The 13,652-nt window shown below is 43.3% G+C and overlaps 1 protein-coding gene across 5 annotated transcripts in view; it reads left to right on the top strand.

The window, feature by feature from the left end:
• CC2D2A (coiled-coil and C2 domain containing 2A) overlaps window positions 1–13,652 on the top strand; it is a 133,443-nt gene that overhangs the window by 67,866 nt on the left and 51,925 nt on the right. For all 5 annotated transcript variants that reach the window (XM_081593999.1, XM_081593901.1, XM_081593803.1 and 2 more), the window contains 2 exons: window positions 256–433; window positions 12,613–12,769. In XM_081593999.1, coding sequence (XP_081450125.1) covers window positions 256–433; window positions 12,613–12,769 — 335 coding nt within the window. The remainder of the gene's footprint in view (window positions 1–255; window positions 434–12,612; window positions 12,770–13,652) is intronic.

Genomic DNA, 13,652 nt, shown 5'->3' with positions numbered 1-13,652 from the left:
AAAGACTGTAGCACAGCGATGCTTGGACCACAGTTCTAAATCACCAGTAGGCTTTCCATTACGTCTTATTTCACATCACATGTACTGTTATATCAAGCGCTGCAAGACCTGTGGCTGCCTTGGTTCAGTGAAGACTGAAGTAACTGGAGCGCCACCTCCAGTGCGTCTTACTCTGCTCAGCACCCTTGTGTCAGCCACTCCACTTATACTTAGTACACAAATACTGACCCACCCGTGGATGGTCTCACTCTGCAGGGTGGAGGTCTTGCGAAGGGAGGATGTCAAGAGACGCTCGCTGTTCCTAAAGGTGACCTTCAACAACAAAGAGGTGTCCAGGACAGAGAGCCGGCCGCTTGGGGCGGATTTCCGAGTTCACTTTGGACAGATTTTCAATTTGCAAATATTCAACTGGCCGGAGAGTTTAACATTGCAGGTACCTTTTAAAAATTTTCTCTCTATTTTTTAAAATTAATTTTTATTGGACTGTAGTTGCTTTATAATGTCATGTTAGTTTCTACTGTACAGCAAAGTGAATCAGCTCTACGAATACAGATATCCCCTCTTTTTCAGATTTCCTTCCCGTTTAGGTCACTGCAGAGCATTGAGTAGGGTTCCCTGTGCTATACAGCAGGTTCTCATTAGCTGTCTATTTTATACATAGTAGCAATAGTATATGGGCTTCCCAGGTGGCTCAGTGGGTAAAGAACCCACCTGCCAAAGCAGGATACACAGAGAGATGTGGGTTCGATCCCTGGGTTAAGATCTGCTGGAGGAGGGCATGGCAACCCATGCCACTATTCTTGCCTGAAAAATCCCATGGACAGAGGAGCCTGGTGGGCTACAGTCTATGGGGTCGCAAAGAGTCAGACAGTTGAAGTGACTGCGCACACACGCAACAATAGTGTATATATGTCAGTCCCAATCTCCCAATTTTTCCCACCCCGTATTTTAATTATAGTCACTGTCCCAAGAATTTTTGCTCATCACAGGTGCTAGATGGCTTTAAATCGTCCATTGGTTACCCTGGTGTCCTGATAGATTCTCAAAGGCAACAGAATGTTGAGGCATGTCTTAAGGTCTTGGCAGAGAAGATCCGTTACCCTGCTTGGCTCCCAAAAATGCTGGCAGAGTAACTGACCCCAGTGCTCAAGTGTGTGTCTCAGGACAAGATGGGGGGATAAGGGAGAGGGGGAGAGTAGAGAGATCTCGCTCATTCATTAGAGAACTTCAGCCTCATGCCGTACCAAGGTTCTGGCATGATATACCAGAGAAATCAATTTCTGTAATCACAGGTCATTTTAATAGGGGTGGTGGTACAGGTGCTAGGACCCCCCACAATAAATCAAGCTCCCCACTAGCTTAAAGGCCAGTGTTAGCAATATATTTATTTGTGTCTGTTATCGTTTTCTAAAGCTGCCATAACTAAGCACCACAAATTTGGTGACTTTAAACAACAGACATTTATTCTCTCGCAGTTCTAAAGGCCCCAAAGTCTGAGATCAAGGTGTCAGTGGGGCCGTGCTCCCTCCAGAGGCTCTAGAGAAGAACCTTTCCTGCCTTTGCAGCTCCTGGTGGCTCCAGGTGTTCCTTGGCTTGCAGCAGCATCACTCCAAACTATGCCTCCGTCTCCAGGTGGCCTTCTCATGTCTGTGTGTCCTTTTTTGTCTCTTACAAGGACACTCTTGTTGGATTTAGGACTCATCCTAATCCAGTATGTATAGTATACTGGATCTGTATAGTATCTGGATCTGTAACTAATTATATCTGGAAAGACTATTTTTTCCAACTAAGGTCACATTCTGTGATCCCAGGTAGACATAAATTTTTACAGGACACTATTCAACCCACTGGGCTTCCCTGGTAGTTCAGTGAAATCTACCTGCAATGCACGAAATGCAGGTTCAATCCCTGGGTCAGGAAGATGCCCTGGAGGAGGAAATGGCAACCCACTCCAGTATTCTTGCCTAGGAAATCCCATGGACAGAGAAGCCTCATGAGCTACAGCCCATGCGGTTGCAAAGAGTGGGACACAATTTAGTGACTAAAAAACAGCAATGAAAAACAAGACAAATTCAACCCATTTCAGTGTCTTAGGCTTGCTGTTCTTCTGGCAAAGCCTCTCATGTTGCTGACAGATTCTGTTTCATGATACTAATAGGCACGTTAATTAGGCTTGCAAGTACATGGCACATGTACGGTTGTCTGCCATCTACCACCCTTGCAGAAATCACTAATCCTTATCCACCACTTGTGCAGAAATTTCTCATTTTTTTTTAATTGGAGGATAATTTACAATGTTATGTTAGTGTCTGCTGTACATCAACACGAATCAGTTCTTTGTATACATATATCCCTTCTTCTTGAACCTTCCTCCCAGCCCCTCATCCCACCCATCTTTGTTATCACATAGCACCGGGCTGAGCCCCCTGTATTATACAGCATAGCTATTCCCCCAAGCTATCTGTGTTACATATGGTAATATATGTTTGTCAACGCTACTCTCTCAATTTTTCCCTTCGCGCCACCCTCTCCTTCCTCCACTGTGTCCACAAGTCCGTTCTCTACGCCTGTGTCTCTATTCCTGCCCTGCAAATAGGTTCATCAGTACCGTTTTTCTAGATTTTATATACATGTGTTAATATACAATATTAGTTTTTCTCTTTCTGACTTACTACTCTGTGCAACAGACTCTAGGTTCATCCACCTCACTACAACTGACTCAGAAATTTCTCATTCTTATCCACCAGCCTTGCCAGAAATGACAGCTGAACATGCTAATTTTCCCCCACTGAGCCTGGATATAACTTCAGACTCCTCCTCAACATGGTACTCCAGGCAGCCAATATTTATTATTGTAATTGACATTAAGTCCACAGATAAAATTACAGCTGTGTAGTTATTAAAATATTTTTGTATTTCTCTACTTAATGATTGAGTACCAGTACAGATACAATTAATTGAGAGAATATTGTATTTTGACTGTCTAGAAATAATATTGTACCATTTGGAAATTTTCCATATGATTGCAGGTTTTGAATAAGGGAAGGTTCAACAACTTCAGGAGGGTAAGAAAAATCACCTTAAAAGCATCTATTTATGCCAGTGCTATCAAACGCTTAACTTTAGAGGGTAACATGCTTCAGAAAATGTTACGAGACTCTCAGAATGATAATGTACCCCTTGATGACTCAACACCAAGCTCTGAATGTTTGTTGCTTGATTGTGGAGAGCCAACTGAGAGTCTGATGCTGAGCCAGGAGTTTAGTGGAACGCTGGAAGCCGTGTGTAAAGAGCGATGTGTACAGCCCTGCCTGCGGGAGCTTTAAATCCAGCTGGGAGATGAGAGAGACAACTATTGGGGTGGCCCAAAAGTTCATTCAGGTTTTTCTACACGATATTACAAAAAAACCCAAATGAACCTTTTGATCAACCCAATGCAAAGAAATAACACTAAGCAGAGTACAGATACACGGGATATTGAAAGGAACAGTGTCGATTGTGATGTTTTATTTTTTTGCATGTTTTGAACCACAGGACTCAGTATTTCCTAGCCAGGCTTGAGATAGCATGCCAGGGCAACCCTACAAAGCAGAAGAGAAGTCCACTAACTCACCCCGAAAGCCCAGGAAGGAGGGGATGGGGCTGGGGACTCACAGAGGAAATGGGAGGAAGGAATTAATTAAAGCAACACTGCAGCCTTGAGGGCTTCCCAGGTGGTGCTAGTGGTAAAGAATACTCCTAACAAAGCAGGAGACGTAAGAGACGTGGGTTCAGTCCCTGGATTGGAAAGATCCCCTGGAAGAGGATATGGAAACTTATTCCAGTATTCTTGCCTGGAGAAGCCATGGACAGAGGAGCCTGGCGGGCTATAGTCCACAGGCTCACAAAGAGTCAGACCCGACTGAAGTGACTTAGCACACACATACACACACACAGCCTTGAGAGAAGGGATTGGCAGGACTTGATGACGGCTTGATTTGTTGTTTTTCATTCGTTAAGTTGAGTCTGACTCTCTGCGACCCCACGGACTGTAGCCCGCCAGGCTCCTTTGTCCATGGGGTTTTCAGACAAGAATACTGGAGTGGGTTGCCATTTCCTTCTCCAGGGGATCTTCCTAGACCAGGGATTGAACCCACATTTCCTGCATTGACAGGTGGATTCTTTACCACTGAGCCACCTGGGGAGTCTGTGATGGTTTGACTAGAGAGAGTAAAAAGAAAGAGCATCACAGTTGGCCCCAGGTGAAGACTGAGATGGGACTTCACAGGATGGAAGCTGAAGCAGGACCAGAGTCCTTCCAGAAAGGTCTTGAAACTTCGGGATTCTGAAGTCTTTCCAAAATAAATGTTTGTTGTTGTTCAGTCGCTCAGTAGTGTCCGGCTCTCTGCAACTCCGTGGACTTGGTCTCTCACAAAAAATGAAGTTTGACTTAGAAATAGAGAAAGCTTTGTGATAATGACCTTCACTCCTTTATCCTGCACACCTGTCATGCCACCCCATACTCATCAGCCTGACTCCCCAAAACTAACAACAGTTGTGTAATATTGCTGGGTGGCTTTTACGCATCTTAGCGTTATTGTTTTTTCCTTATGAATCAGTCCTGTTGAGCTTTTATATTCCTGGCACGTGGACTGAGATAGGGAACTTTCCTTTTAGCCCAGCTAGAAGTCACTTGACTCTCCCTTCCAGACTCTCTCCTGGTTTCTCTGGCTTTTCTGTTAGAACCACACTCTCAGGGTGGGGACACAAGTCCTATTTGGAGATGTGTCCTGGATGACCCTTCTTCATCTCCCTGGGACGAGGGGGAGAGGGAATGGAGATACCCAGAGGAGGCTTCCTCCCAGAAGCTCAGCAGGGAAGGGATCGGGGGTTGACAGGGGACCGTGGTTTACTTTAGGGTGTGGTTGATTGGAGCACATTTGTCAGCTGTGGGAAAAGCGGCCAGCCCAGAAAAGATTGATGACTTGGAAGATAAAAGGGAAAACTGTGGAGGGAGCGGGTGGAAGAGGGGAAGGAAAGAGAGTGGGAGTGTTGCGAGATGAGGGGATGGGATACTCCATCCCATCAACCACAAGTGCTCCAATCAACCACACCCTAAAGTAAACTGCGGTCCCCTGTCAACCCCCCATCTGTTCCCCTCCTTCCCTTCCCTGCTGAGCTTCTGGGAGGAAGCCTCCTCTGGGTATCTCCATTCCCTCTCCCCCTCGTCCCAGGGAGACAGAGGAGGGTCATCCAGGACACATCTCCAAATAGAACAGTTGTCCCCACCCCGAGAGTGCAGTTCTAACAGATAAGCCACAGAAACCAGGATACTCATGAGCCTGTAGTATCCCATAGGGTCATGAGAGGTGAATCAAGACAGAATAGTTGGACTTCCCTGGTGACCCAGTGGTTAAGATTTCGCCTTCCAGTGCAGGGGCTGGGGGTTCGAACCCTGGTCGGGGGCTAAGATCCCACATGCCTTGCATCCAAAAAAAAAAAAAAAACAGAAACAAGATTGTAACATTCAAAAATGATCCACATCAAAAAAACTCTTTAAAAAAAATACAGAATTGGAAGGTCCTTTGAATTGGGAGTGGTGACACAGAGGAGGGGGGGCCTCGGTCACCCACATCCCTTCAGGGAAGGAGGGGAGTCTCTGGGTGCAGGAGTAAACAGTGTTTGATCCAACATTGAGGGGAAGTGGGGACATCAGCCTAACAGACTGAACCACGGCGTCACCGCGGCTGAGACCTCAGGGCGGCCCCTTGTACCGAATCCACCCCTACCACATGTGAAGGATAAGCTGTGCAGTGTTTTGTTTTGCTTTGCTTTGCTTAGGTTTTAAGATCAGAGAAACATAACTTACAACCGTGCAATATAAACTACTTCACGATGGACTCTTCTTTTATCTATCTTAATGCCCCTACATTTTTCTGAGATTTGTCTTATCAACACTATCCTAAGCACTGTTGTTAGCAGGCAAATTTGCACCAGAATGTTGACTTAAAGCAAACTTCATTCCAAATGCAGCGAACTTAATAATAATCTCACATAGTCCCAATTTGGTAACAGTTGATCTAATTGCTATTCTGAATTCACCACTGCCTTTTTTTTTTTTAATACAACAGGAATTTTTGAACCGTTGAACATAAATCAAATTATATTTCTTGTCTTGTTTCTTCATTAACATTTCACCTTCAAGCAGACACACGCAAGCACTCGTTTTGCTTAGAGCAGTGCTTCTCAGTGAAGATAACATTGCGCCCCCGAGGGACACCTGGCAATGTCTGGTGACATTTTCATTATTACGGGTGGTGAGGAGCTACTGGCACCTCTCATGGGTCGAGGCTGGTGATCCTGGTGAACACCGTACAATGCACAGGACAACACACCGCAGCAAAGAGCTGTTCAGCCCCAAAGTCAGTCGTGCTGAAGCTGAGAACCCCTGACTTAGAAAGAGAACAAAATTTCAACTTAATTATACATAAGGTGATTTACAAATATTTATAAAGCCCAATGACTCGATGGACATGAGTTTGAGCAAGCTCTGGGAGTTGGTGATGGACAGGGAAGCCAGGCATGCTGGCGTCCATGGGGTCGCAAAGAGTTGGACACGACTGAACGGCTGAACTGAACTGAACTGACGAAGCCCAAAGTGTCCACTCTCTGATTTTTAAAAATAGCATTCTATTCTAGCATTAAATAGAGCTGCAATTTTAAAAATTAGGGAGTCTTGAAAAGACAGATCTTACTTATTAAAGTTTAATGTAAAGAAAAGAAATTCTTATTTTATAAAGCTTTTGTTGTTTAGTCACTAAGTTGTGTCTGACTCTTTTGAGACCTCATGGACTGTAGCCCGCCCAGCTCCTCTGTCCATGGAATTCTCCAGGCAAGAATATTGGAGTGAGCAGCCATTCCATTTTCCAGGGGATCTTCCTGACCCAGGGACCCAACCCGGACCTCCTGCATTGCACGTAGATTCGTTACTGTCAGAGCCACCAGGGAAGCCCAAGAGTAGTTGAGAGAGATACAAAGTAAGAAAAGGTTTAACTAAATGCTTAGTACTGCATTTATGTCACCTTCTGAAGCATTTTACCAGCATAAATGGTATTTTCTGACTGTTGGTATGGTTTCTATTCCCTTAACTTGAAGTAATACCAAAGTTTTCTTAGTCCCTCATGTTTTTAGGCATTTGAGATGATGTAGTTTGTTTTTTACCTCCTTATTTTTGGGTACCCAGAAATATAGATGATTTAACTCTAAATATGGAATATGCCATAACATTCCTATAGATCCTCAGAAGCTTAATATCTTCCTTGGAAAAAGTTAGGGTATCTCGAAAAGACATTCTTACAAATTAAAATCTAATTTAAATAAAAGGAATGCCTAGTTCATAAAACTGAATAAAATCAGTTGGCCAACAGGATTTAATGAGATACTTTGGAAATGTAATCATGTTTATGAGAGACCTTTGTAAACTGCAAAGTATTATAAAAATGCACATGTTCGTTGCCAACTGTATGCCCCAATGAAGAAGAAACGGCATTTAAATAGAAGGAAAGAGGTTTTTCATCCATCTTAGCTAAGCGGCACCACTGCCTTCCTGCTGAACTTTGGGTAACATCCTTATTTTACAAAGAGAGCAAAAGTGGGGGGATGTCACGCCCAAGATCGAGTTGCAGGGTCAGGGTTCAGATCCAGACCAATCAGACCACAAGGCCACCACGTCCTGTCCACCACACCGCCCTCTGCAGGCAGTGGAAGGAGCTGACAGTCCAGTGGGGAGCGAAACAAATCAGGTGAAAAAATCTGAGAGCAAGGCAAAGCTCCCAAGACTACCGGCGGTTCAGAGAAGAGAACAATTCCATTCCACGGATTTATTATCTAACACCTCGCTTCTAGTAAGAGTTAACATGCTCCTTTCTAAAGATATGAATTCACAGAGGAGAGGTACTGAGCAATCAAAGGGAAATCAAACAAGGTCCCCACCCTCAGGAACCTCACCCTCCAGTGAGACAAATGATAAACAAGGAATTGCAGTAGAGGGAGTAAGCATTCCTACAGGAAAGGCACAGGGATTGGTGGGGCACACAGTAAGTGGCGGTGGGCGTGTGACAACTTCGTGCAGTCCTCACGCGGGGAGTTCGAACACCCTCACAAAGTGGACAGTGCACCCTTCCCTGGCCAGGAGAGCCAGTCCCTCGAGAACCTGAGCAACCAGAGAGTCAGAGACAGGAGGAGCTTGGTGGACGTTTGATCACAACTGCCCATGCTAAAAGTTGGGCTTTAATCTTTTGTCACTGTTGTCATTGTTGTTTAGTCACTAAGTCGTGTCCGACTGTTTTGCAACACCATGGACTGTAGCACACCAGGCTCGTCTGTCCATGGGATTTCCCAGGCAAGAACACTGCCATTTCCTTCTCCAGGGCATCTTTCCAACCCGGGAATTGAACGCATGTCTCCTGCATTAGCAGGTCATTTCTTTAACACTGAGCCACTTGGGAAGCCCAACCTTTGGTTTTAGCCATTGTTCATACAGCATTTCCATGTTTTGTCATTCTTTCATTTAGATTTTAAATTCTCTTTCAATCATTATTTCTCACCAATCTGTCTAAAGTAATTATATTTACTTTATAAATCATGGATTATGGTTATGGCTTTAAAAGATTTCTTAACTTTTATTCACTTTTCTGATTTTCCTTGACCCAAGAGGAAAACATGATAAAAAGTGAATGCATCCTGAAATGCGACAGTGGTAGATTCACATCCCAGCTTTGTGACTCATAAGATGAGGGACCAGGAGAAATTTCTCCCCTTCACTGAGCCCCACATCCATCATCTAGGATTGTGGGGTCTGATATCTTGGTTAATCTTTACCAGAAACCATCCTTTATAGGACTGTGGTTAAGATTAAGCACGATATCAGACCTAAAGCTCTTAGTGGCTTCACACAAAGGCCTATCTGGATAAATAAAAATTCAAGGAGAAGTATAAAAAGAATTTTAAAGAAAGAAAAATGTGCCATTCTCTCAGGCTGAAACTTTATGCCAGAGAGTCCATAACTAAACAGGTCAAACCAAGGTCTCTTGAGCAGTAAACAACAAGCTGCTACATGTTCTTTCCAGTCTGTGATATTATAAAACTGCAGGCTCTAACGAGAAGTTGGGATAAGCCAAAAAAAATGACCTTTCTTTTCCCATTAGAGCTCTAAACCAATAAAAGTATAGAGAAAATGTGTAAAAAAGATACAAAGAGAGAGGGATCATTTATAAATTAATAGAGGCTTGAGGGACATACCAACCAGTTGCCATGTATGAAATAATTGTCATCCTGATTCAAAATATTATAGTAATTTTTTGAGATTCTGACAGACATTTGAAACTTACATTTGGCATTATTCAGGAATTGCTGTGATAATTGTATGGTTATTATGCCTTTTTAGATCCTCTTTTAGAGATACATATTGAAATCTTTACAGATGAAATGATTTATAAGCTCAGAATACTAACAAAGAGGCAAATAGTTGACAATGTAGATAAAACCAGACTGACAATAGCTTAATGGTAGTTGAAGCTAGGTAGGTGATGGGTTCATGGTATATTATTCTTCTAATATTACATATATTTGAAACTTTCCTTAAAAGATCTTTTTAATATAGATAAAAATATCACCTATCTACTGATAAAGATGAAGTTGGAGAGTGTGGCTTAAATGTGCAACTCATGGGCTCCCCGCTGAGCCCTTGAATCAAGCAGGGGTAAGCCCTGAACAGTCACAGGTCTCCTGGTGCACCCAGCCTGTTAGAATAGCTCACAGTGGTACTAAATCTGGGGTCTTGAGTTCAGTTTCTATGGAGCCTCTGCCTTTGTCTTTGTCCCAGTAGCCCCTCCAAACTCAATCAGCCATGTTGCAAATGCGAGCTGGTGAATACCAGGGAGATGAGGCCAGGACAGCAGGCCACACAAACCCATCCTTCTCATCCTTGGGAAAGAATTCACAGCACAACACATGCTGTGTTAGGGAGGGCGGGCAGAGGGGCTCCATAGCGTCATCTGTGCACATTCAGCTGTGAGTGGAAAGATAATCAGAGGGGTATCGATTACATCAGAAGAGAAACAGGAACATTTCATCGAGAGATGAATGGGTGAAGAAGTCGTGGTACATATTACAATGGAACATTCAGTTCAGTTCAGTCGCTCAGTCATGTCCGACTCTCTGCGACCCCATGAACTGCAGCACGCCAGGCCTCCCTGTCCATCACCAACTCCCGGAGTCTACCCAAACCCATGTTCATCGAGTTGGTGATGCCATCCAACCATCTCATCCTCTGTCGTCCCCTTCTCCTCCCGCCCCCAATCCTACCCAGCATTAGGGTCTTTTCCAATGAGTCAACCCTTCACATGAGGTGGCCAAAGTATTGGAGTTTCAGCTTCAACATCAGACCTTCCAATGAACACCCAGGATTGATCTCTTTTAGGATGGATTGATTGGATCTCTTTGCAGTCCAAGGGACTCTCAAGAGTCTTCTCCAACACCACAGTTCAAAAGCATCAATTCTGCGGCGCTCAGCTTTCTTCACTGTCCAACTCTCACATCCATACATGACCACTGGAAAAACCATAGCCTTGACTAGACAGACTTTTGTTGGCAAAGTAATGTCTCTGCTTTTAAATATGCTATCTAGGTTGGCCATAACCTTCCTGCCAAGAAGTAAGCGTCTTTTAATTTCATGGCTGCAGTCACCATCAGCAGTGATTCTGGAGCCCAAAAAAATAAAGTCTGACACTATTTCCACTGTTTCCCCATCTGTTTCCCATGGAGTGATGGGACCAGATGCCATGATCTTAGTTTTCTGAACGTTGAGCTTTAAGCCAACTTTTTCACTCTCCTCCTTCACCTTCATCAAGAGGCTCTTTAGTTCTTCTTCACTCTCTGCCATAAGGGTGGTGTCATCTGCATAGCTGAGGTTATTGATATTTCTTCCGGCAATCTTGATTCCAGCTTGTGTTTCTTCCAGCCCAGCGTTTCTCATGATGTACTCTGCATATAAGTTAAATAAGCAGGGTGACAATATACAGCCTTGACGGACTCCTTTTCCTATTTGGAACCAGTCTGTTGTTCCATGTCTGGTTCTAACTGTTGCTTCCTGACCTGCATACAGGTTTCTCAAGAGACAGGTCAGATGGTCTGGTATTCCCATCTCTTTCAGAATTTTCCACAGTTTATTGTGATCCACACAGTCAAAGGCTTTGGCATAGTCAATAAAGCAGAAATAGATGTTTTTCTGGAACTCTCTTGCTTTTTCAATGATCCAGCGGATATTGGCAATTTGATCTCTGGTTCCTCTGCCTTTTCTAAAACCAGCTTGAACATCTGGAAGTTCACGGTTCAAGTATTGCTGAAGCCTGCCATAAAAAGAAATGAAACTGAGCCAGTTCCAGTGAGGTGGATGATCCTAGAGCCTGTTATACAGAGTGCAGTAAGTCAGAAAGAGAAAAACAAATATATATTAGCATATACATATGGAATCTAGAAAAATGGTACTGATGAGCCTATTTGCATGGCAGGGGTAGAGGCAAGATGTAGAGAATGGACTTGTGGACACAGCGCAGGGGAGGGGAGAGTGGGCCGAGCTGAGAGAGCAGCACTGACGTACATACACCATCATGTGTAAGACAGACAGCCAGTGGGAGCTGCTGAATGCTGCAGGGAGCTCAGCTCAGGGCTCAGTGATGACTTGGAGTGGCAGGAAGCGGGTAGGTGTAAGGAAGGGTCAAGAGGCTGAGGACATATATACACCTATGGCTGATTCATGTGGATATATGGCAGAAACCAGCACAACAATGTAAAACAATCATCCTCCAATTAAAAGTAAATTTAAAAATAAAAAGGACGGTGGGGATATATGTATACTTAGAGCTGATTCCCGTTGTTGTACAGCAGAAACTAGCAAGCATTATAAAGCAATTATCCTCCGATTAAAAATAAAAATATAGAAATGTCCATGGTGATGGCATGATAATGAGACACACCACAGGAATTAGCATCAGAACTATAGGTGGTCCTTTTGACCCCATTTTGGGAGAAGGTCTGTGAAGGGCTCAGCAACTAACAAAAAAAATGAAGGTCCTAAAGGAAAGACTTTGAGAGATTCACCAAATAATAGATTTGACCCAATACCCTAGAGTAGTTCGGGGTATAATGCTTTTCCTATTGACTTCAAAGTTGGTGCAGATAATAAACCATCTGGTGGCTTGTTCAAATTATCTCACCTTTCTACCTGATACTGTTGCTCTCTGAAATAACTTGAACCAGGAAAAAGAAGAAGCCTATTCTCCAAAACTAATGTGTATTAGCTTGAAATAGAAACATTTGCAGTACCCTGATGCTTTGTAATCAACCTCTCTACCACAGGTGATTGGGCCAGGCAAGAAGACAGGATGCTGATAACTTGCCAAATAGGCTATGATCTGGTCTCCATGGGAACCAGAGCAACACAACTCAACCCTCCACTCTGACATGGATGCTCTGGACTAGAACAGTGACCAGCAAAGACAAAGGGACTGATTATCTGGAAGCGAGCACCCTTGTTGCTGTTTTGATTTGGCTCTTTCTCTTCCTCAATTTCAGGTCTATGAGACAGTTGGACACAGCGGTACCACCTTGCTGGCGGAAGTATTTCTGCCTATTCCTGAAACCACTGTTGTCAGTGGAAGGTCTCCCATTGAAGAAGTGGAGTTTAGCAGTGACCAGCATGTGACCCTGGACCACGAGGGAGTCGGAAGTGGTACGGAAGGCCTCAGTGGCTCACAGAATCACTGTCAGATTTGAATATCTTTTTTTTTCCCCCTTATCAGACAACCAGACAGTTACAAAATTGCTATAAGAAATTCAAATGAAAGCAGTAATCACATTTGATTTTTTCAAAGTAATTTTTACACACTATGGGCAGCCAGTAAATTCATGTAACTGTACAAGTGTAAAGTAGTTTGGCCATGTGCATTAAGGGCCTTTTAATTGTCTTTGACACCTTAATTCAACTTCTAGGAATCTTTCCTGAAAAAATAGTTCAAAATGAAGATAAAACTTCGTGCATTAAAAAGAAAAAAGTACATCATAGTGTTATCTGTAAGGTGGAAAAGTTTGAAATCAAATAATTGTAATGGGGATATTATTAAATAATATTCTATCATTTCTCATTCTCTCATGGACTTTCTCACTCTGTCAACCATGTTTTTTTAACCTCTCTTTAATATACTTGACATCTCTTTCTTTCACTTCTATATTCTGTGTAATTTCTTTAAATCAGTCTTCCAAACCATGAGTTCACTTTCTGGCTGTGTCCAGTCATTGAAATTCATCAGTGAGTTCCTCATTTCAATGACTGTATTTTTCACCTCTAGAAATCCTATTTTGTTTTTTTTTACAGTCAGTTCTGACAGCCTTTTGTCATTTTCTGGTACTCTCAATCATTTATTTTATTCCTTCCTTCCTTCCTTCCTTCTTTGTGTGTGTGTTAGTTGCTCAGTCGTGTCCAACTCTTTGTGACCTCGTGGACTGTAACCTGCCAGGCTCCTCTGTCCATGGCATTCTTCAGACAAGAATATTTTTCAGTATTCTGTATCTGGCATTCGTTCAACACCTTTCTGCTTATTGGTCTGATTCTGTTT

The sequence above is a fragment of the Giraffa tippelskirchi genome, chromosome 1, assembly GCF_054371585.1.
Source record: "Giraffa tippelskirchi isolate mGirTip1 chromosome 1, T2T-mGirTip1v1.2.pri, whole genome shotgun sequence".
In the NCBI taxonomy this organism is placed as follows: Eukaryota; Metazoa; Chordata; class Mammalia; order Artiodactyla; family Giraffidae; genus Giraffa; species Giraffa tippelskirchi.
This window is presented reverse-complemented; position numbering and strand designations above follow the sequence as displayed.